The sequence below is a fragment of the Anas acuta genome, chromosome 5 (assembly GCF_963932015.1).
Source record: "Anas acuta chromosome 5, bAnaAcu1.1, whole genome shotgun sequence".
Lineage (NCBI taxonomy): Eukaryota > Metazoa > Chordata > Aves > Anseriformes > Anatidae > Anas > Anas acuta.
This window is the reverse complement of record NC_088983.1, coordinates 24,353,896-24,380,922: the sequence shown is the minus strand read 5'-3', so window position 1 is coordinate 24,380,922 and position 27,027 is coordinate 24,353,896. Positions and strand designations below refer to the sequence as shown.

Here is a 27,027-nt window from a genome sequence, read left to right as displayed (position 1 = left end):
GCTATTCAGAGCACCTGAATCTTGCGGTAATTAAGCTCTCAATTTACATACCATGAATAGCCATTCAGTGGTACCTTCCTTTCCCCTGGTTCAGCTAGGAAGCCTTGCTAGATGCCTGAAGTGTGTGGCAGCAGCTCCAGCTCCTCTCAGCACAGGCAGCTCCCTTCCTCCAGGACAGCTATGTGGATGCCCATCCCGCTTGGGACAAGAGGGCGAGGAGGTCATTGCAGAAAAAAGCAGGTCCTTATGAGGGTGAGAGACCTCTGTGAATCCCAAATGCCCTCTTAAGCTCATCCTCCTGGACTGGAGCCAGCTGAGGCAGAGGCTAGAAGAGTGGGGTGACAGTGCCCTATATGCAAGGATGTGATGGGGGCAAGGAGGAAGAGGGATTTGATCAGGAAGACATCTGGAGGATGAGAGGGATAGGGGAGGGACCCCAGTGTGCAGGCTCACTGCTTTGCATCACTTTGGCAAAGCAAAGCAGCTCTAAACCCAGAACAAGGGTCCATATGCTTTGGCTGCTTTTGCTGGCAGCCAGATCCTTATGGTAAATCTGGCCATAAAACGTAACTTTCTCTCAAAAAAATGAAGCTGGGCTGGGACTACCTGTCTGGTAGTTGCCACACAGGGAGATCATCTGGGAAGGGACTCTCTGGGGCTCTCCTCTGGTGTCCAGATGAATGCCTGTAGCCAGCACTCAAGACCACAGTGTTTTCCTGAGAGAAAATGAACAGAAAAGGCTGCACCTCCAGAAATCTGTTATTCCAGCCTGTCCTGACACCTGCACAGGTTATTTATGGCTGAGGTTACATGTGGAAACTTTCCAATGGTCAGGATGTCTCGGCAGTGGAACGGGTTATCTGCAGAGGCTGCAGAGGCTCCACTCCTGGAGGATTTAAACCAGGTTAGAGAAATATCTATCCAAAATGTTCTGGGCAGAACTGATCCCTCCCTGGAGGAGAGAGATGGATGCAATGACTTTGGCAAGATCCTCCCCAGCCTTATGCGCTGTGACTCTGTGGTCACTTAGTGCTTGAATGGGGCCACCAAGTAGCAGAGTTGGGACTTCTGCTGAAGATGGAACTGAATTTAGAAAATCAAGGGGAAAAAGCCACTACCCTCAAGTCAGCCCCAAGCCTCTACGCCGTGCAGCCCATACCAAAAAATCCGTGAGCTTCATACAGAAAAAATGAGATGTGCTCGGGCCAGGAGAGAGGTGAGGGTGCTTGAGAGCTGTCTGTACACATCTGCATCCTGTTATGTTGCATTTAGGGCACAAACAGCAGGCTTGCCGTAATTCCTCCCCAGAACAGAAGTCAGTGACACGTGCCTGCCTGGGAAGCTGTGCCAGCTCCGATGAGGATGGAAGTGAGGTCAATGGCTGGCGGCCGTGATTCAGCCTCCCCGCACCAGGGACAGCCGCGCTGCTGGCGCTGCCTGCAGCACCCGGTCCCCGGGGCTGGGAGCGCGAGAGGGAAGGAGCAGGATAGGGCAGTGGATGGAGAGGAGATGACGGCGAGGAAACATCCCACATTCCAGAGCTGGCTTTGAACCAACGGGGTTCAGTCTTTAAATCCCACAGGGGCCTGGTCTGTGCAGCTTCACTTCCTCAACTGTTTATTGTCTTCTGTTTTTTTTTCTGTTCCCCCCTCATTTCTGGGAGTTGCACACCTCTATCCAAAGAGTGTGGATGTGTCCCAGCCTGAGCACAGGTGGATGTGGGCAGGAGCCACAGCAGCTGAGGGCTCCCCCTTCTGCAGTGGCTCCCATGCTGCGATGTGGGCGCAGAGGGTTACCCCCATCCCCAGCAAAGACGGAGCCCACCTGTGCTGGAGGTCACCTGCTGGAAGGCAGGTCCCCCGCCGCCCGACTGCTGAATAAAGCATCGTTACGGGCTGACAGACAGAGCCCCGGGGAGCTCCTAGCTCAGCTACTGGCAGGAGGCACAGTCTCTGGAAATGAAGCTTTACAGCGCTGCCGAAGCCCGAGATGAAAGGGAGGCAGCAGGGTTAGGAATAAGATATCAAGTGGCAGCCCTGTGAGCACTGCGGGGGCCTTCCCCATTTCTGCTCGCTCCCTTGCCGGCACAAAGGAGGGGTGGCAGGGATCGCACCCCTGCCTGCACGGCCCAGGAGCCTCCTGCAGAGCCTCCAGCATCCCGCTGCCCTGTCCCCGAGCCTTGCATGCAGCTTCTGGGCACACAGGGACCTTTTCCACCTCACATCCCTGGGTGGGGAGTGAGCCTTTTGCAGGGTGAGGTTCCCGCTGTGCACCCCAACCTGCAGTTCCCGGGGTTTTTTCCTCTCTGCAGTGAATTGTCTCCTTCCCGGTGTCAAGCCTCCAGGAAGCCGGCTGTAGAAATTTTAGGGAAAATCAGCTCAGCAAGCAGGAACAGAAGGGCCTTGTCCCCCAAACACTTTAAAAATATTGAAATTCACTTGAATAAGCAAAAAAAAAATGGCTGAACTGTCACGCATGAGGCACATGAATCATCTTCAGGGAGGAAAGCGATCCTGGCAATGTCTGGGCTTGAAGTAACAGTAGTTAACATTATAATGACTCATACCACATATGCGTCACATCGTTTTTCATTAAGAGCAGGATCCTGGTGTCCTGTGACTAAATGGGAGCTGGAACCACGGTCCTAAAGCCTGGGGCCAGGGACCGGCTCTCCCATATGTTCTGGGTCAGCGCCAGAAGCATTATCGGCCATCAGATATTAAATAATAATAATTCTCAGATCAAACACTTCATTCGAATGACAAAATGAGATGGGCTTTGGAGCTGCCTTCCCCAGGGAGTGGTGTGATTTTAATAGGGAGAAAATGGATAAATTGAGGGCAGGCACCTCCAGAGAGGCCCTTCTTCTGCTCTCAGCTCATTAATGTCAACCCCTGGCTCTGCAGCCCTTTTCTGATCTTCAGACAAGGTCAAAATTTCCATTTTTGTTTCTCCACAGAAAGACCTTGGATTCCTTCTCAGTAACCTCCTGCCCCCCTCAGCATTCTCTCAGCAGATTTCCTGATGGTGCAACCCCCTGCTGGCAAGCCCTGGATGCCAGCTCCTACAGCCCGAGCCCCTCGGTGCACCTCACCCCGAGCACCATGTCCCACCAAGCCCGCTTGGCCAGGCTGTTTTTGGGGTCACTGTCAGCCTGCTGGCGGGCCAGCCGGCCCACGGCAGTGCTCACAGACCTTTGACTCTGCACCGATGACAAAATGCTTGGATTATACAGAGAACTGATGAGAGGCAGGGAGAAATTGCTGGGAAACGGGAGGTGAAGGTGAGGAGACCCCCAGGAACAGCCTGTCAAGGGGAAAAACGGGCAAGACTCAGCTCTGGGATAGGAGCCAAGGATGTGCTGAGCTAATGGGGACACGGTTTCAGGCTGAGAGCTGGCAGCGTGTCCCATCAGGGGAGGCTCAAATGCCACAGCTGTGTTTTGTGGTAGCCTGACTGCTTCCCAGGGGAGCTCTGGGGGCTTTGATGTCACTCGTGGGCAGTGGTTGCCTTTTTTTGGTGCTGGTAGCCCTAACACATTGTTAGGGCAAGCAGAGAGGCTGGAGATTCTCCTGGGGAGGGCAACAAGCACATGCTAACGTGGGCACTGGGTGGGCTGCCTTGCTGCAGACCTGAGGAAGGAGACAGGCTGTGTGCCAGCTGCGCTGCAGGGGGCTGTGCAAACACCTCTGCAAGGCTGGAGAACAGCCCTCCTGCTCACACCTGCCTCGAGACAGGGCCCTGGAGAGCGTGGTCCATGGGACAGGTGGGAAACCCTCAGTGTGGAGCAGCAGACAATGTGCTTGTGGCAAGGGTAACTCGCTTCGGGCGTCCTTGGAGTCTCACGTTCTGAGGGCAATGGCTCCTTCGGGCTCTGGGTCCTGCTAAAGCCCATGCCATCACGTTAAATCTGCTTCTCGTAACCAAATCGTCCTCCAGCATAATGACAACATTGGCCCTGAGTGAGAGCAGAGTAGCCAAGGAATGTGCTGAAGTTAATGCATCAAACTGCAGGAAGAGAAAAAAACAAAATCTGGAAGATACCCATGGTGCTAAAATCACTTTACCCCCCTCCTATCTGAATAAAATAAACCAGCCAAGCGGATTTTTGTCAAACTTTACAAAATATGCCACCTGTGGGCTGAAAGAAGCAAGCAAAAATGTATCTCAAAGGGTAGTATTTGTACTGAGTGATGAACTACCAAAAATAAGTGCTTATAATTGAAGCTCTCTCTCCAGTCATTGCAGCAGGACCAGCGCAGTGCTCTCCCTGCTGAAGACCAAGCACTGCGGAGGACACTGAAGCACCATCTGAAATCCATTGCAGGCCAACAGTCATTCACATCAGATGCTGAAATACCCTGCAGGGGCTAGGTTAACAGGAGGAAAAGTTTTACAGACCTTGGGAAGCAAGATTGCCTGGAGACAGAGACAAAAATACAAGAGCAGTGGGGTTCAGAGGGAAGCAGTGGTCATGTTAATTGCCCGTTCAGTTTTCTCTCCTTAAGCCCAGGACACCCCCAGAGCTGGACCTGTGACAAGCTCGGCATCTGCAGCCATTCTGGAGCCACGCTGGCTTAGACGAGCTCCAGGTGCTCTCAGAAGCAGGCAGGCAGTGGCAGGGAGGTTTAATCTAAGAAGAAGTAGGCAGTGTATTTGTTTTCTTGTGGAGACTCAGCTATAGCAGCCAACTGTGCTCGAAGTCCATGCAGCTGCTTGTTTTTCATTTGGGTCTGTTCTTGGGGTTATAGATTTAACTGTAGCAATAAAGGGCTCAACCTCAGACTAGAGATCATTTATAAAGAGGGAAGTTTTTCAGGTTTCCAGAAAGCCGGGCTGCGGCATGAATGGTAACACTTTGCAGCAGCCGCACCATAATCCGTTGGCTCAAGAAATTGTTATATGTGAGACGTTTAAAGATGCAAACTAACAGGTACGTTTCTAAAAGGTGAAAATACAAGCCCCAGACAGACGGTGTTTGCAGCCTGGGCTAAGAGAGGGGTCGGGGAAGTCCCCCTGGCACCCCCTGGCCTGGGGCAGCTCCCAGAAGAGAGTGCTGGGCCTGGGCAAGCCTCTTGTTTCTCCTCCTGGCATGGTGCCTGGCTGCTGGTGAAGCTTGGGCACCACCTTTGGGGTGCAGGTGGTGAAGCTCGGCCTGCCCTGCGCCCACTGAAGCCACACGGTCACCAAGCATGCGGTCAGCACCCCTGGGAGACCACAGAAACACTGCTGTGGGCCCGAGTGGGTAAGGCCTGAGGAGCACCACGACTGTGTAGCTCCTGGATTGCGCTGTCCCACTCAGTGTCACCTCACAGCAGCACGTCCTAGCCTCGGCCTGCATGGCCGGAAATCCTTTCCCGTCCATAGCCTCTCTCAGCAGCCTGAAGCTCCTGTATTTTTAAGAACAACTCCCCCTCCAGCCACGTTTGCCAACTTTGCACGATTACCTTGGCTGGGCTTGTCACAGCTGGGTATCGCCCCCGGCCCCGTACCCACCATGGGTGGGCTTTGAAGGCACGAGGGGTCCTGCAGCAGTCCTGCCAGCCCTTCAGGCCAAGCGGGTGGGCTACCGATGTATATCCTGTCTTTTTCCCCAGTTGTGCAATTTGTACAGGCTTTACACCCTTATTGACTGCATCCCGTGATGACCTTGCAAGAGCAGCAAACACCCACACGGCCATTTGGTTCAATTATTGTAATTCCCTCTCCACAGGGCTTCTCCTCCATGCCTTGCAGGTTCTTCTGAAAGCAGCAGCATGCTTCTTGCTGGCTTGAGCTGCATCGATCATATTATCGTCACTTCTGCTGCTTTAAAGCAGCGGATTGACTAACTTGGCCTCACCGGTCCTTAAAGCCTTTGCCAATGTTTTCATGGATGCTTTAAAGTCCTGTTCTCCCTTCTTTATATGCACAGGAATTGCCTGTCAAGTCTTGACAAATCTCTTTCCTTGCCGTAGCCTAGCCTGATCCTGCAGCAGTGCCACAAAACAGTAAGAGGTCTGGGCCTTTCCTTGAAAAGGAAAGATAAAGATGGTGCACAGTTGGTGTAATTTTTGTCTATCTATCTGCTGGCTGCAACGTGGGCTTCCATAAATACAGTTTTCCAGCACATGGTGACACCAGGGACAGGCCATACGCTGGCAGCAGGTACTGCATGGACATGAAAGAGGGAAAGGTGAGTGTGTATCCCATGAATGGCCTGAAGGAGATGGAGGGGTAAGGACCATGGTGGTATCTACAAGGCAGGGGCTGGCTGCACGTGCATCTGACCAGCAGCAGGGTTAGAGCAAGGGCTCTTCATCCAGTGGGGAAGGCCAGACCCCAGCGGAGGCAGGCACAAGAGATTGGCCAGCCCTGGACGTGAGCTCAATGTGCAGGGCAAGAGATGGAGCCTGGATGAAGGTGCCCACACTGGCACCAAGCTTGGCTCTTGGGGAGAAGGACATCACTGGAAAAATGTCACCCCACCGGTACAGCAGATTTTTAGTATTCTCCTCACCATCCCATTTTTCCCTCCTGCTCTGTACCAACTTCTTTTAATTTGCTCATTAAAGGGAGCTGGGTTATTAAAACAAATTGTGGCATTTTCTGTTGAAACCTGTGAAAGAGCTAGATGCCTGAAATTGCCCTCACACTAATGGGTACAGTCCTGGCTCAAGTGAGTTATTGGCAAGCTGCTTGCTGACTCCTGTGGAGCCAAGATTTCACCTCAGATGGAGCCTATCTTTCAATTAAAGGTATTACTCTTAATATTCATTAAAATTCTGTTTAATCCAGGCTCTGCAAGGGGCAAACCCTGAAATTCATTAAGAGTTTTATAAAAAGCCACTGCAAAGGACCACAGTCAGGAAAAGTGGCTCCTGGGGGGAGCAGAGCATGGCGAGAGAGAGCATGCCTTCACCTGGGGAAGGAGCAGCACCTGCAGCTCGCCGATGAAGCGTGGGATGGTTTTTAGTACCCCTCTATTTACCCCATGGAAAAGGGAGGCTAGGCATAGAAAAGATTGGTGGCTCCTTCCCTTTTGTGGCACTTTGGCCTCTGCTCGTGCTGCAGGAGAGCACCTAGGTGTGACATCTTGCCCCAAACTGCCCAGGTGCCCACATAAACCTGAAGAAAAATAACTCGGGCTTGTGCTCCACCTGAACCAGAGCCTCCATCCCCACCACTGTTTGCATTCACTGCACACCTGTGCAAAGCCCTGTAGGCTGCTGGTGACTTACTGCTGCGTATGACAGAGGTCTTGTGGGCTTCAAAATCCATCTGGAGGCCGTGCTCAGCGAGCCGTTGAGTGAATACCCTGAAAAGTTGCCTAGAGGTCTGTAGGTACCTGCCTTGAGACACTCCTGTCAGCATGCAGCCAGCTGGCTCTGACGTTCGCAGTCGGGGTAAAAGCGCTGCAGATTGCTGAGGAGAGAAAATGGCTCGGAGGCTGGAGGAGAGAGAAATGAAATGGAAGGATCTCCAGGTGGAACCTGCAAAAGAGCACACCGGAGAGCTGGGTGCTTCTGCAGAGGCTGAGTCTGGAAGCAAGGTGAGATTGGAGACGCTTGGACAAAATGCCAGCAACTCACCTCCAGCAGGGAGCTGCAGCCTGGATGCTGCAGAGTTTTGTGACCCCCTCAGATTTGAGTCGAGGTGTCTTGGGGCTGTGTTGTAGGTTGCTCTAGTTTCAGTGTTCGTTTCTCTGCCTGTATTTGCAGGTGCTGTGATTTTATATGCAGTTTCACAAGGCTTATAAATATACCCAAATATTTCTTCATTAAATGAGTATTAGTGCATTTTTCACAGGCTGCAGCCTTAGGTGGTGGCTTGACCCCTGCAAGAAGCCCTGCTCTGCCACATGTGCTAGATGAATTATTTTTGTCTGTCCCTTGTGTTCCTCTGCACCTGTTAATTTCTTTATTTTTATTTTTTATTTCCAAAAGTCATCCTGCAGGGCTGAGTGACCCCTAAATCCCTGTCCCCATTTTGTGCATTTGGCATTCTGCAACTCTGGTTTTGCCCTGGGAGAGTTGCTGCTGCCCACAGTCAGAAGGCAGGCTGCCAGCAGCCCTGGCTTCCTCTCCTCTCAAACATCAGCTGCCTTCCCCAGCTAGGAAATATTGCTGTATGAAATACACTGGGTTCCCCAGATCAATAACCCATCAGTACTCTGAACTCGGGGGAAGCAGCCAGTTCCTGCCTCTGCCAGCCAATTCCCTGAGAACCTCTCTCCTTTCTCCCCTGTTGCCCTCTAAGACCCTATTTCTCTCTATCCCTCCCCTTTTTCCTCTGTTGCTCCCAAAGTCCGTCACTGTTTCTTCCTTTCCCTGTGTTGTTTTATTTCCCTAAACTGTGCCCACATTTCTCTTACTTCTTTCTCTCTACCTCTCCTCTCTTCTTCCAGCCTCTCCCCTCTGCCTCCTCATTACTCCTATCTCTCGGCAAATTGTATGCTGTCATTTACAACTGTAATGATGATGAAATACCTGAGACATGGAAATAGCAGGCATCATTTCCCTCCCTGCCCCTTCCCTCCTCCCCGTACACACAAGGCATATTTCATTTCTCCTGCTTTCCCGCAGCCACAGCACCGGAGCTCCAGCATGCCCGGGGAGCATCAGCGTGGTGCCAGCAGATGCAGAAGTGATGAAGGATGGCAGAGAGGGCCAGCTCCCCCGGCTAATCTCCTTCGGGGACCAATCTTGTTACAGACGGAGCAAGGTGAGGGCTGGCTCTTGGAGTACTTCTCACCCAGCCCTCTCTGAGTGCTCTGCAGCGATAGGCAAATCACTTTATCTCCGTGACACAGACGGAGGAGCTGAAACAAATCACCGCACTGATGAGCGAGAGGGATACAAGCAGAGTGTACCCACTCTTAATGCTTTGAAGGAAAACATCACCGAAGGGGACTAGCCCCAAGGACCAACCATTACTTGTGATTGAAGCTCCTGGTGGGAACAGTAACAAAGCTTCCCACTGCAAATCTGGAGTCCGCAATGCACAATTCAGACCAAAGTTCGATGTTCCTCTGCTTCCAGCCTATTCTTCAGGTGGCAGGGGACAGACTTACAGTGACAATATGCAGAGAGCTGGACCTCTGCTGCAGTGTGCCCGCTGACTAAGTGCAGCTGCACACACCTGCAGACCAGCACGGTGATGGGTGCGAATATTTCATGGACAAGTCCGTGGGAGACAGGCAGGAGCAGGTACTTTGACTGAAAGTTGATCCCTGCAGCCCCTGGGCAGACCCAGCCCAGCATCGCACCTTGACCTGAGCTACAGGTATCCACAGAGCCACCAGCTCAGCTCCCGCTTGTTCTGCTTGTCCTCACTTGAAACGAGTGGCTTTTACCTGTCCCTTCTCTTGAAATACCTATGCCTGTTCCTACATCGCTTGTGTCATTCCTGGTGATCTCAGTAAATCAGAACAGGTAGCCAACAGTTGACTGACACTAGCCGTGCTGGGGATGCTTTTCCAGTGGCGTAAGCTGTTTCAGTAAGATAATGAGGAATTAGTCAAGCATTCGTGAACAGATGCTCTTCCTCCTGAAAAACACGGGGCTCGCTTCATTGTTTGAACAAATCTTTCTGCTAAGCTGCCTCTAGCTGCTAAGGCACTGATTTGATGCGACGTCTGCCATTCGTCTTCATACAAGCCTCCACGTTGGGCACGATGGGCTGAGGTCAGCCGCTGCCGGCAGGCTGCTTTGGCAGAAGTGGCAGCTGAGCCAAAAGTGCACTCAGGGGTGAGAAGGAAACGTGGGGCTCCTTGTTTCGATGCCTCCCGATGACTCCTCCTGCAGCACTGCTGGGCATCCAGCCACCACGTGCGAGGCCCTAAAACCAATGGCTGCTGTCAGGTTGGCTCTGAGGAGTGCATAGGTTCCCCTATGTTTTCTTTCCCTGATTAATTTTCTGGAGTGTTATAAAGCATTAAATCAGTGCTAAAGATCCCCACGTGAGTGGCCAGTCTAAGCAGAGCGGTGTGTGACAGCTTTGTGTGTGTTCCCACAGGAAAAGCAGGACCTACAGAAATCCAGGACCTACAGAAATCCTGCTCTGGGTTTTTAGGGCATTGTCACAGACATGAACCCACCAAGCCCAGCACCTCCATCACGATGGTATCAGCAATTTCTTCATCCACCTGAAGGAGGCTGCCAGGATGGCATACACCTCACATACGTACCCCATACAGCACTGCCTGCGCAGCTCTCTGCAGGGATGTGGTGTGAAATACGTGTGGTGGGGCACCTCCACGGTGTCCTCTCCAGATGGTGAAGTCATAAAGACAGCTCGGTGCTGGCTCTGCCATGCAGTATAGTTTTGGTGAGCCTTGGCCTGATATATGTATTTATATGTATAAAAATATATATTTTTTGTATTGCAGGAATCCCTGTGTAAGAACACTGCATTACGAAATGGCTTGCATTTCTGGAGTGAGAGCAGACACTGCAGTTTGGAGACTCGGCAGCTTCATCCATAACGGCCCAAACACTCTATAAATGTTGATAAGTTGATACTTGTGCATCCAAAAAACACAGCTCTTCATGTGGGGCCTGGCTGCACCCAGACCCTCAGGACCCTCATTTTATGTCTGGCAGGCTCTAGCAGTCAATTAGCACTTTACTCTGGTCCAGCCTCTTGCTCTCAGCTCTGTGCACCAAGGGTGACGCCAGCTCAGCACAGCCCACTGCTCCGGGCTGCTGAAATCCCAGCCTCTTGCAGAGAAGCAGGGAGAGCCAAGGTATGAGAAAGAGGTTATTCCCCTGGATTTACAGCCTCTCCAAAATCTCTACAGCTCTGATACCATCTCCTTTTTTTTTTCTTTTTTTGTACAAGCACGCACAGTGGGTACGGTTCATTCACCGTATGAAGCTGTAACCTAAATCCATCCTTCTCAAAGGGTGGCACACCCAAAGCCCCAGTTATTCAGCCCCACTTCTCCTCCTGGCATGCCGTGTTTATTACTGGCTGTCTTCTGATAATCACAACACATTCAGATATGAACTCAGTGATGGGCTTCATGGGGCAGAGAAGACAATTATAAGGAGCAGAAATAGCCCACGTACACAACGGGAAGAGCTCTCCAATTCAGAGCCCTTATTATAGATCAGAGTCCGTAAGATTCAAAGTCCATATAGACCATCACAGACTGTATTTCTTCTGAATTTTGCCTTGGCAAGTAGAAAAAGACCTGTCTGTCAGAGAAACAGATTTATTTAACCCTTGCTAGTTTGTTGTGGACCGGTGTCGTAGAAAGAGAGCAGTCTGAAGCTGGGGCCAGGTTAAAGAGGAACAGACTGGTACGGAGATTTTTAGATCTGGATTCTGCAGCAGCAATGGGTGACTTGAGGAGGATCGGTGGGGAAGCTCCAGAGACGGCTGCACTAATTGTATCTTGGCCCTGAAAACAGATCCCCAGGCAGAAAATGAAGCCATCTAGTTCTGTCCGTGGGTATCAGCTCACTCTCTGCTTTCCCTGTACACTGGTGAGGCTGTCTTCATAAGCAGAGGGGTTCGTCAGTGAGGATACAACATACCCTGAAAGCCATTTCTGCTCAAACCCATTCCCTTTCCAACAGGATCACTCCGAATCCTTGGGAAGCCCCTGCTGCTGTGGCAATGTATCTGACCAGTTGCTCCCATTAGAGAGCATTTATGTTTGTTGTTTCCTCTTTGCTGCTTTCCATCAGAGATTTGCACACCTCGCTGCCCAAGCCCGAGAGCTCATCAATGCCATGATATGTTTGTGAGGCCCGTCAAAGCACTGGGATTAGAGGCTTCACAAGCCACCAGTTTTCTGCTGAACGCTTCCCCAACTTTGCCGTCAAATCTGCAACAGCCTCGACCCAATTTCATCTCTCTCTGCCACTCAACCCGAGACAAGAGCGTAGGATTTATTATGCTGGGACTTGTGCTCCTGAGCGTGAGGACATTCCCGTTATCAGTGGTTGACAGGCCATCACGAAAACACTGCTGTCAAAGCAACGAGCTGGCGGCGAGCATTTCCCCGAACCCCTGTTTGTCTGCAAACGGCAGCGAAAGAACAGCTCCTGCTCAGGAAAGCAGCTCTCCAGTGGCTGCGGGGAAATGTGGTCCCCCCACCCAGGACAGGACCTGGTCCTGGTTTATTATTCTGTAGTATTCCAGCACAGCTCGCCTCATGTGTCCTCTCCAAAAGGCTCAGCCCCAGCGATGAGGGAATGGGAAACCCTCATGCGATGTTCACAGATTTTAACATTTGCCCTGATGTCTCAAGCCACTCCTTAACCACTTTTCTCTTCTTCCTTTTTAAGCCTCCTTGTTAAAATTTAACACCGCCACTCTCAGCACGCTGCTTTTCTTGGCGGGGATTGCTTCGGATGAGGATGTCCATGCTAGCATCAGGCTGTCAGAAGCCCCGGTGCCACTGCAGCGGCGCTGAGCAGCAGCCCAGGTGCATTATCCACAGCTGAGTCCAGGCCAACCCTTACGGTGTGCCCCCGAGCCAGCCTGCCTAAAACGCGATTGTTTAAATGTCACATCGGGAGCACCTCCGCCAGGAAGCGCTGAGTGCAAAAACATATGTTTGGGAAACATTGGCGTGTTTTATCTCTTTCTGGGGCTGGTCTGGTTCGTGGGCAGCCTGCCTCGCTCGGTGTCTGTCCTCTGGAGGCCCAGCCAGGTCACAGCTGCTTGGTTATTTCTGATAACGGCTGTGGGGTTTCCATCGGACACGAAGCCTGAGCCCAGGGCATTACATCCCTCAGCATTTCAAGTCCTTTCCTAAATTTCCAGGGGGCTTTATTGCTCCATTTCCTCCACAGGCATTTTCGCTCTAATAATGTGTCACAAACTAATGAAAAAAGAGGAAAAGAGTGCCTGAGACCATCTTGTGACACAAATAGCCATAGCCAGATATTAAAGGTGGCTTTTAGTACCTTGCTCCCTCCTCCCAGAAGATCCTTCATCCTCACGAGGCACTTCACTGCAGTGCCCACGGGTACTAAAAGATGATGGACGACCCTCACTCTGAACAAGCCCCCTGGCTGGAATTTCATCACCGAAATTCAGGAGCCTTCCTCATCTCGAAAATCAGATTTTTGGCAGCCCGTGGTTCCCATCCAGGTGGCAGTGTGCAGGGCACGGCGCAGGCCCAGCTGTGCTGTGGGTGGGCTGGGGGTGAGCAGAAGTCTGCCTCCCTAACGAGGAAGGAAGCCCAATTAATCCCATTCAGACTCAAAGCCTACCATCAGAGGAAGGCTGAGAGTTCACTGGAGAATTGCTCTACATAGCTGCATTTTTATTGTATTAATTTCCTAGCTGCTTGGCCAGAGGATGCTGAAGCATCTAACATTTACACAGAGAAAATGATTTGGAAAATGGTGGGGATCAACATCACCTCAGAAAAAAAAAAAAAGTCTGCATTTGCCCAGCTGTGCTCATTCCAGGAACAACACTGCCTTTCCAAGGGAGATGGGCATTAAGCTGGGGTCTCCATGCTGGGGGCTGGCTCCCAGTGCTGGGATCCTGGTGAAGCTGAAGCTTGCAAATTCACAAACTGAACGTGGGGGCAGCTCTGTGGCTAGGTTGGGGGACTTCTGGACGTGGTCTTTGTGCACACAGGCTGCAGAGGTCTTTTCTGCCAGGCTTTGCAGCCTGAACCCATCAGTTCCCACCTAAGCCCTTTCCCACTTGGCAGCCTGTGGGTGGCTTTGGCCAGCAGCATGTGTGCTTTGGCATATTTTTGGCCAAGCCCGTGCCCTAACACGCTGCTGAGTTCTGTGAAGTGCCTGTGACCGGCCCCTCGCAGTGCCTTCACCTACACTCATCCAAGAAATAATTGGACGGTTTGAAGTGCAGCACCCTTTTACTTCACAGATAATAAATTTCATATCTGCCCTGATTCGGGGCCGAGAGATACGAGCTCTCTCCAGAGCTGGCCACGGAGGCAATTTCATTTCACTTCTGCTGACACAGGAAGAAGTTTGGGGGGCCGAGCGCTGCTGCTGCTGATTGCTGTGTTAATAACCCCCTCCTGCCCCCGGGGTCCTGCCTGTGCTCTTGCACCTCTGCTCCCCCATCACACGTGCGAAACACCCAGAGCAGCACAAAAAATCGGTGTGGAGCCAAAGTTATGAAGGTCCGCGGGGCTGTTTAATCCAACAGCAGCTCGGCTGGATCCCATTGAGCACGCACAGCTGGGGCAGGCGAGCAGGCAGGGGGGGAGGCAGGAGGGATTGGTGTCTGCGCTCACACGGAGGCCAGTGAAGCTGCTAATTTTCAGCAGCAGAGGAGTGTCCTCAGCCCTCACAGCTTCATCCCTGAGCTGGTGGCATTTGGCAGCCCTCCCTGGGGCCCTGCATCCCCAGGCAGGTCTCTGTGAGCTGCAGATAAAGGGTTGGTAACAAGTAACTGCCAGCCTGGAGGAGCCTGAGCTGGGGTGCGTGATGGGGGCACGGGCAGTGCCGCATCCTGCTTCGTGGGTGATGCTCATCTGCATGGCGGGCAATCCTTATTAATTAAATGCTATCGGTTTGGCTAATGAGGTGGGTCTTTGGGATCGGGGAGTGACTTCAGCATGGCTGGTGAGAGGTGGAGAAGAGAGGCGTGCTGACAAGTGTTGCACAGCAGCCAGGGCATGCCTGAAAACGCCCCTGTAACCAGCAGAGCCATGGAAAGGAGGAGAAGCCCCATACGCTGGGAGCCCCTGGGGCTTTGTGTCCCCTCACACGGCCCCACAGGAGGCACGGGGCTGGGACGAGCCAGGGATGGAAGGGGGCATGGTGCCGGGCATCCTGCGCGTGAAGCCGGGCAGATTTCCCCTCTGCTACAAAAGTGATGTTGAGTTTTTAGATCAATAGCCTCACCTTCTAAAATGTTCCAGAAGAGCCTGTAACGATTTTTAATCTGTTCTAAATGTCAGAACAAACAGCATTTCCTTCTGAAAGGCTTTGCAGGAAGCCACGCCGGCAGCTGCTCGGCCCCGCAGCGGGTCAGGCGGCTGCCCCGGCAGCAGCATCGTGCCCCAGCCCTGGCCTCAGCAGCGAGCTCTATTTCTTGCCTCTTTTCTATTAAAGCTGCAATAGCTGCAGAGAGAAGTGCTGTGCCCAGGGCAAAGCTCTCTCCCTCTCACTGCTCCGTGTAGATGCCCCTGGCACCTGCCTGGTGTGAGGTGTCCCCCCCAGAAGGGGTCTCACCTGCGGCAAGCGGTGCTGGGGGGTGCTCAGGAGGTCCCCCCAGGGATTTGCAGGGGATTCGGATCACATCTGCTGCCTGCTTTGGTATCCCCTACCTCGCAGCCACATCGTTTTTCTCACATTCCCTTTGCCAGGCCCCTCCTCCAGGCTGCGGGAGCAAAAGTGGCAGAGATGGGAAGATGGTGAATGCATGGAAATAGGTCAGAGCCGAGGAACTCCGGCGGGCACGGGCAGAGACGGCAAGGTCTCCAGGTGTGCCAGAGCAGGCCGCTGAGGTGGGCAAGCATTAGGCTATTTACACAGGGAAATGATAGATTCCCCGTGCCATCCATTGCCCTGCTGGAGGCACATCCACCTCTCAGCAGGGTAGGCAGGGAGGCAGCTTCCCGTGCCTGTGCCTTCCCATCTCTCTCCCCTTTCAGGGCCTTGTCAGAAACCTCCGCATTTCTCTTTCACAACCTATTTAAGGGCTGCTCTGTCTTATTTATAGTTCCTTTCCCCACCATTGTATGCTGAAAATGATCAGGGGCTCAGCTCTCCCCTGCAGCAGAGCTGAGGCTGGAGCCCAGCCCACATCCCTGGGCACCCCCAGGCACCTCTCCAGGCACCCTCGTGCCCCTGGCACCTGGCTTCTGCCCAGCAGCGTGTGAAATGCTTGGCAAATGGCATACCTGCCCCAGCACACAGGTTTTTTCAGGGCTCCAAACTTTTCAGTCACGTTTGCTAACAAGTTTTGTCTGAAAATGTACCGGATAATTTGTCCCTGAGAAATGTCAAAACATTTTGTTTAGACATTTGCTAAATGAACCATCCTGGCTTTGTTTCAAGACGACAGATCCATCTCAAAGCTGACCTGGTTTTTAAGTTTCTAAAGTTTTTTTCTTTTTTCTTTTCTTTTTTTTTTTAACTGCAAAATCATGTGGAATGTTTTATGGTATGCACTGACCCCTTTATTTCGTGAAAACCTCCATCGCTTTTCCATTTGGTTCGAATGAGAAGCTCTGCACCTTCCCCCTGTGGTGGAGGGGTAGGGACGGTGAGCAAACGATGAAACCCACTCTCCCCATAGTGCTGAGGCCCCCCGAGCCTCCCCCTCACTTTGTGCTGGGGCACTGGCTCGGATGCCCACGTTTCTGTGGATTGCCTGAGCCCTCTCTCTCCCTGCGAGCTTGCTCCGGTGCCCCAACCCACCACCCAGGGAATACAAATGCTGCCATCGAGGCTGCGTGCACTCCTCCTGCCCCCACACCTTGTTTTCCATTAAAAGCAGAGATTAGTTTCTGACTTCACCGGTTGGAAAAGCACCAAGGAAGGAAAAATGGAGCAGACCGCGGGGGAAAGAGCCGCAGGAGAGAACAACCAGGGCCGGCACCAGCTCTGCCCCAAGCAGGGCACAGCTCGCATGTGTGGCCCCAAAACCTTCCACGTGGGGTACAAACCCCACCTCGTGCCCTGGCCTGGTTGAGGCTGAGCTGCAGCATCCTCCCACCCCTATTCCCACCCCACAGCAGCCCAGGATGGGGAGAAACCCTTGTTTCCCTCCATTGGCTTCCCCGCACGGCTGACACCGATTGCTATGGAAACCTGGGGGATGCGGGGAAGGGGCACCCGCTGCCTCTGTGGGGCTGAGCCCAGAACCAAGCTGCTGTGTGGAGGTAGAGGGTGAGCACTGGCTCCTGGCTCACCCTCCCCATCCCAGGAGGCTCGGAGGTGCTGGTTGCTGCCTCCCATCCGTCCTGTGCTTTTCCTCTCTCTCTGCATCAGCTGTGACAAGAGCTCCAGGCAGAAAAGCACCTCCCTCACCAGCTGGGGACTGTTGCCAGATTTCGGCTCCTCCAGCCTTTCTTCCCCCAGCAATGCACAGAGGTTTTTTTCTTCCTACGTGCAGCTCAAAGGCTCTTCTGTTTCACTTTCTTGTGAGGACTATCAAAGCGCTCACAGATTTATATATTTTTTTTAATGTTTAGCAGCTTTTGAGAGGGGTCCCAGCACAGGTGAACCGCTCTCACCAGGCACAGGCTCTGCTTTCCCCCCACAAGCACCGCAAATTGAAAGGCAGCCAGAGGGAGAAAGTCCCCTAATTAGAGACCCGGTGCCCCCTTCCCTCCTCCTCCTATCCAACCCCAGCAAAAGTCCAGGAGCATCCCTCTGGGGCACTGAAACCAGCTGCTGCTGCTGCTGCCTCCCTTGGCTAGGCTCGCACACCTCCTGGCAGCTCCACAGACATTTGAGGCAAACACGTGCAACTTTCTTCTGCAGAGACCGAATCAGTTTTATCCGACCGAGCTGTGTCCGCAGCCCTCTCTCCTCGTGGTATCTCTGTTGTGAAGGGAGGAAGGCTCCTGCCACAGGACGTGCTCTTATCTCCCTACTGCAGGTCATGAAGTGGCGCGAGCGAAGGCTGTGAGCAAGCCGGAGATATTAAAACGAGGCTCTCTGTGTGGGCACGCTCTGAAATGGGGCAACAGCACGGCAAACACCGGGGTTGTCAGCCAGGAACACATCACAGAGGCACACACACAGGGAGTGTTGGGCTTTTAAGGATGCCTGAGTGCTTCCTCCTGCTTCTCCCCAGCTCTGTTTCCTCTGGGGTAAATTCATAAAGAACAAATCCTTTCCAGAGCTTCCAGCTGGGGCAGGGAAGGTGCAGGAGCCCACGAGATGGACGTGTGCTGCCTGCAGCCCTGGCTGCAGTGCCGTTTACCAGCTCAGGAGGTGAGGGATGTGGAAAGGGAGCTGCTCACCAGGACTCAGGACTCAGGTTTTGTTCAGGTGGTGGCATAAAACAGGTCTCTTTGAGTCCTCCCAGAGTCCTGGCTGAGCTGTGACAACTCACGCAGGGAATTACCGAAGGATGGAGGGAGACCTAGAAAATGCTCCTTGCTCGAGATGGGGCTTAGTTAGGCTCCTGTAATTAACGACTGCGGCTCTCCTAAGAAAGATTCCAGCTGCTTCGCTCGGCAGCCGGCTCCATCAATTTGCTCTCACACAACCGATACGCACCGAAACTCATTCCTGTGAGGAAAAGAACAAGGATGTAAAAATCAAGTGCATCTGGGAAGTGGGAGGGGAGGGAGCAGAGGGAGTGCAGACTCTAAAGGAAGCGACACAAATCAGCATCCCTGGGAGGATGCAGTCACCTTCCTCCAGGCCAGAGAAGCTTGTAGGGTCATGGGCAGCTGGTCCTGCAGTGCCTGGAGAGCTGTAGAAGGTGGAGACCTCTGGTAGCAGAGGTCTTGGGCAGCTTTAAGTGCCTTGCACCTTCTGACAGCCACTACTGTTCACAAATTTGTTCTCCTGCACTGGAGCTAGGGGAAGCTCAGTGATTACCTCCTGCCCCTGGTGCTGTCTGCTTTGGGGAAAGAAGAACAGGACACGTGCCCGCCAAGCTGTGTCGTTTCCCATTTCCCTTCCCACTGTTCCACCTCCTTGCTGCTTCAGAAAGCCAACGGTTTCTTGCAGCTCTCATCCGCTTGATCTCCTGACCCTGTTGCTCCACTCCAAGGCTGGATCTTTTCAGCCCTGCTCTTCTCCGGGCTATTCACCCTTCTCCCATACCAGGTCCATTTTCTCTTCGCTCTCTCACTGTGCTGGAGTTTGCTTTGATTTGCAGACACAATTTTCTCCCATGTAATTCAGCTCTGCCCTGTGAATTGGCTTTTCAGTGACACGTTTTTGCTTAGCTCGAAGAGGATTAAGTAACTTCTTTCACCACGGCTGTCCTATTTCTGGCCTGTGCCTGTTATCTGGGAACATAGGGTGGCAGCAGCAGGGGAAGCGCTTTATGAACGGGCCAAGGGATCTGCCACACAGTTCCACTGCTCCCCACAAAGCTTGTGCAAGTGCTAGCAGATAAAGCTCTGCTAACAATAGCATCTTCACATTATTTCCACCCGTCACCAAAGTCATTCCCTTTACCACATGCTATTAGCTCTTCCCTGCCCCGGAGTGAAAAGTTTCTATATTTAACATGAATCTACCAGGTCTGAAGTTTCCAGCAGGCATGCGTGGGTATGCAGAGAGCCAGGGGAAGCTTGCAACATGGGCTGCCGGGAAGAGCTGGCCAGGGCATGGCCATCCTTGCTTGTGAGCTTGCTGTGCACAAACTCTGAGTTTGTGCAGCAAAAGCCTTCCTCCATACCCTCCGCTGCAGCACCTCGCAGAGCCCAGCCTGCACTGCCTGGCAGCGGCAACACATCCTCAGGTGAACTGTGCAGGCTTTCCCAGTGCAAGCTGCAAAAGCCTCTGGAGTGCAGGAACGCTGTCCTCAGCTCCTTGCTTCAGGGAGATGCCCATGGTTCAAGGACCGTTGTCCATGTCTTCCAAGAAAGCGCACCCATCCAAACCCTGGGAGTGTGTTGGGCACTAATTCTTCTGGGGTGAAATCCTGCAAGTTCAGCAATGCTCTCTGCTCTCCCCTTGATGAGCCACCATGAACCTGGCTGACCATGACAGCTCTGACACATGATAACAGCACTTTGGCAGACTGTAGCAAGGAAAAGGACTGTGCTTGAGGAGCCCTTGCCTCACCTGCCCTGTGGACCACCGTGCTAACTCCTGGGCGGACAGAATTGTCACCCTCTGCTTCAGCATCTGTGAAGGACCAGCGGGGCAGACATGGAAGGAGAGCTCTACACATCCCGTCCATGGATGACTCAATTGCATCAGGCTAGAACAGGGCAAGACACGAGCTTTTTCCCTCAGTAACCAAGATTAGACCATGAATAAGAGGAATTAGCTAAAGGTCAAGCCAGCTAGAACAAGAATAATGAACACAGGCTTAAGGAACAGCTGTGTGCAATTTCTCAAAGTACAGCAAATTCTCTTTTTTTTTTTTTGACTCAGTCGCTGGGGGGGGGGGGCATAGATGTTAGCAGGGGCCAAGAGCTCGTCTGGCAGGGGGCTGGCAAGTCCCATCAGACAGCAGACACCTGTTTTCTCTGCCTTGCACCCTCCGAGTCGCACACAAAGGCAATCAGCCTTGCCTTTGATGCCCAGCTCTCTGATGGTCACAGCCTCCTGGAGCAGGCCATGTTGCCTCCTTGCAAGAAGGTCGCTTGCTCCTGAGGTCAAGGTTGTGTTCCCTGGCGCCTCCAGTTCAAGAAGATAAGGTCTGAGACTCTGAGGAGAAGTCTTTGTCATTAACCCTCGGCCCTTCGGACCAGGAGGAGCTGGAACACGCCGACCTTTGGAGCCCGCTGGAAAGTTCAATTAACTTCAAGGGCCTGCTCTGGGAGCGCTCACTGAGGAAACAAAGAGCCCTGAGAAGTGCGGGAGCGCTGTCATCAAATCCTTCTAAACGTCCCTATTTTTAGAAGGGTGAAGGGGAGAAGGGAGCTGAAGCCAGCACCTTGGAGCCCCAGCGCACGGCATGGCGGCAGCCACCACAGGCCTCTCCCCGCAGCCGGGTGCCTCAGGCCCCAGGCCCGGGGCAGAGGGGCCTGTGGTGGTAGCACAGTTTTTAATTCTTAATTGATTTTTTTTTTTTTTTTTAAAGAGATGAAGCTCCACTTTCACCACCCCACCCCCATGGTCAGAAAATGAGACCCACAGATAGAGCTGGAGATAATGGCAGGTTGCCATGGAAATGTGCATTTAGTCTCGCTGTTTCCATGGCGACCGAAAGACATACCATTCTGTGCCTCCGAAGGATGCCAAAGGTAAATGAGCACTGATTAAAACAGGGGCACAAACTTGGGCTCTAATCAACCACAAAGACTAGGGCCATAAACTCTTATTGCTCAAGCAGGAAATATTAAGAGCCGCGCGAGCGCTGGGAAGGCCAGTGGCAGGAAGCCCTGCGCACAAACTGCTCCCCGCAGAGCCAGGAATTGCGGCCGTGCCCAGCTTCAGCTGCCTCATCATGGCTCGTCCGTCCACGGCCCACCCCAGGTCCACGACCCATGAGTTGTTTCCTTTTGGGATATAAAAAAAAAAAAAAGCCACTTGCACTCTAACCCTGGAAGCTACGCAGAGCGAACTCACCTCTGAGAACCTACCAAGATCTAAACTGCACCATTAATCCTGTGCCTAGCCCCTAATAGTGCTTGATTCAAGGATTCATCCTCTTCAAAAGGAAAAAAAATTAAAAAAAAAAAAGCAATAAAAAAGATTACCCAAATGGAAGACTTTGATGTGATACAGGTGGCTGCACTTTATTCTTGCCAAAGCTCTGTCTCCTTGAATCATGGTTCTCTCTCCACGCTGGCTGACAGTCGTATCAAACAAACCATTATGCAAAGTTATCCCTTCCTCTGCTGCCAATCTCGCCGGCAGCCACGGCCTGTTCCAGAGGAGGATGGTGCACGCTGGGCGAGAGCTCACGTTGGCATGCATGAAAGAGCAGGCAAAGAGGATGAAGCATCAAAATGGTGCAGATCCTCTCCCACACTGCTAACGAACCCAACTGCTGCATTTGTGGGAGGAAACCGCACACAGGTCAGGCCTCGAGCGTGTGTTGTAGCAGCTCGTCCTAGAAGTACAAATTGCTTGCTCTGAATTCGGTGAGCTCCTCTGGCCAGCCCCAGCTAAGGGTGGGGTTTAATAGTGGGGTTTCTACCACTTTGGTTTTTACTTCCCACTGCTAGCAGATGTTCAAAACGCTTGCAAGGCTGAAGGGAGTTGTGATGCAAAAGCAGTTGTCTTCACAGTGTGGGACACGGACAAGAGAAGCCTTCTTTCGTGCACTTTTGCTTTCCTATTATTGCCTCCTCCACCATTTAGTGATTCCTCCCCCAGGTACTGGATTCAGGCAAGCCCTAAGAAAGCAGGAAATTATACTACTGCGTGGGGGAGGCAGAAGCCCAACTGGGTGTCATCGGGAGGGTACGGGTTGCAGAGCCACCCACCCCAAATACTCTTTTTATCAAGTAATACCACAGAGAAGTCCACCCAAAGTGAACGTGGCCTTCTCACACATAACCCTAACCCACAAGAAAAGGAACATGACAAAGGTCAGCTATTTCTGTACTGCCTCCTGGAAGCCTGGAAGAGGGGCAGGTTACCCATGGTTTGTAAGTGGCAGTAGCTACCTAGTTTTAAGAACAGAGCTGGAATGCTGCTCTTAAACAGGCTGAGGATGTGCTGGTCATCTACCAACAAGTCCCTGCAGAGCTCCAACATGCCCTGACCAAAGCGAGAATTTCTATTCCACCTTCCCCTACCCACCTGTCAGTGACACTGATGATTGTGCCCTTTCCCTCGAAGTTTTATCTTAACACAGGTTTCCATAAATATCTTTCTTGATCATTCATTCCTTGTCAGGTGGGTGAACTGAGAGAATCCTTCATGTGGGAGCAGAGAAAGATTTTCCACTGCGGTTTCTCATTTGCAGTGAAGCAAATGTCTGAATTTAAGAAGAGATTGGACTGTGCACTTAGTCACATGGTCTGAACTTTTGGGTAGACCTGTGCGGTGTCAAGAGTTGGACTTGATGATCCTTAAGGGTCCCTTCCAACTCAGGATATTCTATTCTATATTCTATGATTCTATGAAATGCAGAATCTCCAGCTCCATACTCCTGCCCTGTTCTCAGGGTTTCAGTGCAAGTCACTGCCCAGTCAGAACTGAATTCCTCTTATAAACCTCTGCTTCAATCTTTTTCTTTAAAAGAAGAAAAGGTCACTGGTCTTTACCCACAGCCTATAGTGTGGTGACAACTTTGCCCTCTAAGGCTATTATTCAGTGTACAAACCTCGACAGTTTGTTTCCCCTTTTCAGGGGAAAATCCAGTCTTTTCTGCCTACACAGCCAAAATTCAACAGTGGCACATCCACCCCCCCCCTTTGCTGACTTTCTTCACGTAGACAGAAGTTTCCAATTTCGGATGTAGTGACATGCTTTTTTTAGAGCCAGTGGGGTTCTGGAGACAACAGACAGCCCTTTGCATCCATTCCCTATTGGGAACTGCAAGACTAGTAGTTTTGGCCAGTAGGTTATAGCTACTTACAGGAAGCTGGAGGCCAAGGAGCAGCGTACTGTAGAGCTGGAACCTTTCCAGCTCCTAGCAGTTTCTCTGATCTAAAGACGACACCGCTGCAGAACTAGAACTCAGCTCCAGACTGCCTCCAGGCAAAGAAGCTTATGCTCTTGCCTCAGTCCTGCAAGGAGCACATCTCACCTCACTCCAGATGCAAGTCTAAATATCTGTACATGCCCAGTGCAGTGAATCCCAAGGAGTAAGGGGTCCACCTAGTGCAGTTCAAGCAGTACTGCCAGAACCGCAGGCAGACAAGCTTCCAGTGAGCCCAGTGACAAGCTGCTGGTTGACACTGGTGTGGAAACAAAGCCTCATCCCCTGTAGTCCCCAGGAGGGGGGAGGTGGCAAGTTACCTTAAAGTGGTGGCACTCCATGTGGACAGCACTTATTTGATTTACTTCATCAGCGGGAGTGAGTAAAGGCAAGTGGCACTTGGTTAGGTTCAGCAGAGACAGCACAGTCACATTTTGTAAGAACAATAACCCAAGACACAGGAGCTAAAGACAGGTTTTCACATTTAGGAGAAAAAAAAAAAAAAAAAAAAAAAAAAAAAAGCCCTGCTAGTTCCTGGTTTGCTTCCTTCCCTTCAGTACTACTGCACTTACATTTCCCAGAACAAAAATGCCAAAAGACACCTGACCAAGGTCAAATTGTATGAAACGTATCAAGAACTAGATAACGTACTCTCTGGTTCAGAAAACAATGCCTCCTGCCATCTTTCATTGCTCGGTTACCCCACCTCAAAGAAATTAATTTTTTTAAACATATTCTTCCCACAGAAGCTTTTAGGTCTTATAGTTTCTTTCAAAGGCATTTCAGGCAAACATCCCATTCAAGATTTGGGAGCTTAAGGATAGGGCCCAGACATCCTGCAGAGGTTTAGACAAATCTTTTAACCACATCTTTTTACTCCCTGTTACAAACCGGGACAGTGCTACATCCACCTCTCTCTGCCGGGGACACAACTACATAGAACATAGTCTTGTTGATTTCAAGAAACAGAAGTCAAAAAGGCTAAACCAAAGGAACTGCTGCTCCAAAGCCCAACCACATTCAAATGACAAAGCTGCAGCAGATCACAAATGAACTCCAGTAACATTTACAGACGAAGCTAACACTGTCTGGCTATAAACTGAGCACTAGAAATCAGTAGGCAGACGTGTAGCATATGTACGCACTGCTGACTAGCTTCAGAAGGAATCTGTTAAGTTCAACAACAACCACAAAAATACCTGCGGCACAGAGCCTCAAAAAGTTCATGGTTTGCCACAAACAGCTTCCTTGAAACCAAAGTCACGCAGCGCTCCCTGACTCACGTGAAAGAATCAAGCCTTCGACAATTTGGTTCTGATCAGATAAAACATAAGAGAGGGAACAAAAATAGTTTCCCTATCTCTCCTTTCACACAGAAGCAGATGAATCACTGTGATTTAAAAGACATCTAGTGGCAGATAAAAAGCTACAGAAAACAAGTAATCAAAAGGACGTTATTCTGGAAACCTCTAGATTTCCCATTTTTATTGGAGTTTCATAAAGGAAAGGAGGTATTTCGTTCTTTCGTAAGACCAGGCAGACAGGCAGATTAAATGGTGAAGCAAGTTTTTCTCAGACAACTTAATCAAACTGACTTGAGGACCCTTAAACAATACTTTAGAACCTCCTCTACCTGCATCACCTAGACTGCCCTTCCTGCTGAGAAGAGAAGGCAATGAACATACTATGACACCTGAGACTTTGTTATGACCTACAATTCCAAGTCAGGTTTAGGAACAGCCTTTAAAATAGCAATGGGGGATGGCAGGCTACGTATTTCATTTATATACACACACACGCACCACCTTTTTTCTTTACTCTTTTAATAAAAGAAATAAGCTATTTATTCTTGCCACCTCAATCTTTTAATGTCACTTACTCTGAACAAGGCAAAACTTCAGTCCTAGGGACTGACAGCACCACTGTAGATTCCTGGGACTGAGACAGGTCTGCTGGGCAAAAGAAAAGCAAAGGGTCTGCAAAAGCCCACTGAATGTTGGAGGGCGGACAGCCAGCAACAGTGGTAGGTGACAGCCCAATTCAGCTGAAAAACAATGAATAAGCAGCAGATGCTGGAATGAATCCAGATTCTACCCACTAGAAATACACAAGTAATACCAAAAAAACTCAAATGATTTTTTTTTTTTTTGTAAGAACTTTCAATAAACACACATGCATACAGCCCTCTCTTGGCAGAGGCGAGTGGTTCCACATTCAGGACAAGGCAGGCGAGTCAGCACCACCTGGCAGGTGGTTCACAAAGTGCTGAAGATGCTCCTGAAGATGTTCCTTTGTGCGTGCTCACGGCTACTTCATGTTTCTAAAGGGGAGGCCAACAAGTCTTGGAGACAGGCTCAGTTCAAACACACACACACACACACACACAGCTGGAGCCATCTGTAACTGCTGTATTACAGAGTAAGGAAGATGAGAAGGAACAGCTGGGAAAAGAGTGAGCAAAAACCCTCTGGAGACTGCCAGAAAACGCCTGCAGACAGTGTTCATCCACAAGAAGTCCCATCAGAATTTGACAGAGAAGGAGGTCCCACAGGAGCACCCCTTCTCTGCCTGGGGGTTGCTCACCACCTGGAAGGAGCTGCGAATCAGCTCCTGGCTGAAGTCCACCATGGAGCCTTTCACGAAGGCCAGGCTGTCCACGTCCACCACCACACGGGCGCCACCTTGTTCAAACACCCTGCAGAAAAGCAACGTAATTAAGCATTAATTGTGCCGCAGAGCTGACAGAGAAGCAGTCTGAGCACCTTCCTGAATTCACAGGCGGTTTTCCTTCAGGTCATGGTACCACATCGCACACACCTGTCACCCCTGACCCCCACCACCCCCGTTTTGTCCTTGCCTGTCATCGGGATTGACAACTGTGTCCAGGGAGAACTTGTACTGGAAGCCGGAGCAGCCGCCTCCTTCCACCTGCAGCCTGAGGAACTCGGAGCCCTCCGCGATCTCCAGCAGCCTCTGCAACAGGCAAACACAGGCACACAACCACGACGGAGGATCCAAACACACAGACGAGCACTCCAACCGTGCCTAGAGCAGGCGGGGCGCTTTGGCAAGCCCTGCCGAGGCCATACCTTCACGCAGCTCTGGCTGAGGTACACCTGCCCCTCGCCCTCCGTCGGGCCCGGCTGCGAGGAGGACGATGCCCAGCGCAGCGCCCGTCCTCGGAGCGGCGGTGCGGGACGCCAGCTGCCTCGGGGAGAAAAGGGGAGAGCCTCAGCGCCGGCTCCCAGCACCGGGCGGCGCCGCTCCGAGCCCTACACCCCACCACCGCCACCGCGGGGCCGGTACCTGGCCCGGCAGCCCAGCGCCAGCCTCCAGCAGCGCCTCAGCGCCCCCGGCGCCGCCATCTTGCCTCCTCCTCCCGCCCACCCCGCGCCCCGCCCGCCATTTCCGCCGCCGGGCCGCCATGGCGCCCAGCGCGGCGGAAAGGGGGGAGTGGGGGGGAAATGGCGACCGTGAGGGGCCGCCCTGCTCCTGTCAGCCCCCGCCTGCCCTTCGCCACGGCTGTCCTGCCCCATGGGGAACTCCCCTGTAGGGGACGTTTTGATGTGGCTGTGTCAGCACGGTCTCGGGGTTGGGAAGAGGCTGAGCCTCTTGTGCCCGTCCTTGAAGTGAAGGCGTTTTGCTTTCGAAAGCGGCAGAGCTCGCCAAAGAAAAATAAGTTGGCAAATAACGCAGCGCTTCTCCACACAGCGTGTTTGCGGTGGGATTAGCTGTGAGGGTTATTTACGCTGAGTAGTACCCGGAGACCCTGATAGGGATCGAGATGCCATTGTAGGGGGAATTACGCAAACACAAGAATAAACTCAGGGCCTGGGCTCAAGGATTTTTTAGGAT

At 51.9% G+C, this 27,027-nt stretch overlaps 1 protein-coding gene and 1 long non-coding RNA gene across 2 annotated transcripts; one reads left to right on the top strand and one right to left on the bottom strand.

Annotated features, from left to right (window-relative positions):
* Positions 1-6,874: 6,874 nt before the first annotated feature.
* Positions 6,875-12,543, top strand: LOC137857114 (uncharacterized). The gene is made up of 3 exons (XR_011096980.1): positions 6,875-7,531; positions 8,565-8,703; positions 10,370-12,543. It is a non-coding gene; the product is annotated as an uncharacterized lncRNA (long non-coding RNA).
* A 12,079-nt stretch (positions 12,544-24,622) lies between these two features.
* Positions 24,623-26,626, bottom strand: ISCA2 (iron-sulfur cluster assembly 2). The gene is made up of 4 exons (XM_068683222.1): positions 26,479-26,626; positions 26,262-26,376; positions 26,030-26,145; positions 24,623-25,867 (listed from the first exon to the last, which is right to left on the bottom strand). Exons 1-4 carry the CDS (start codon positions 26,535-26,537, stop codon positions 25,693-25,695), a joined length of 465 nt encoding a protein of 154 aa, XP_068539323.1. The 5' UTR covers positions 26,538-26,626; the 3' UTR covers positions 24,623-25,692.
* Positions 26,627-27,027: the final 401 nt, after the last annotated feature.

Coding starts and splice junctions, on each gene's coding strand:
- ISCA2 (XM_068683222.1), bottom strand. CDS start 26,537: ATGGCGGCGCCGGGGGCGCTGAGGCGCTGCTGGAGGCTGGCGCTGGGC. Junction 26,146..26,261: donor TCAGCCAGAGCTGCGTGAAG/GTATGGCCTCGG, acceptor TGCCTGTTGCAG/AGGCTGCTGGAGATCGCGGA. Junction 25,868..26,029: donor GTTGTCAATCCCGATGACAG/GCAAGGACAAAA, acceptor GCTTTTCTGCAG/GGTGTTTGAACAAGGTGGCG.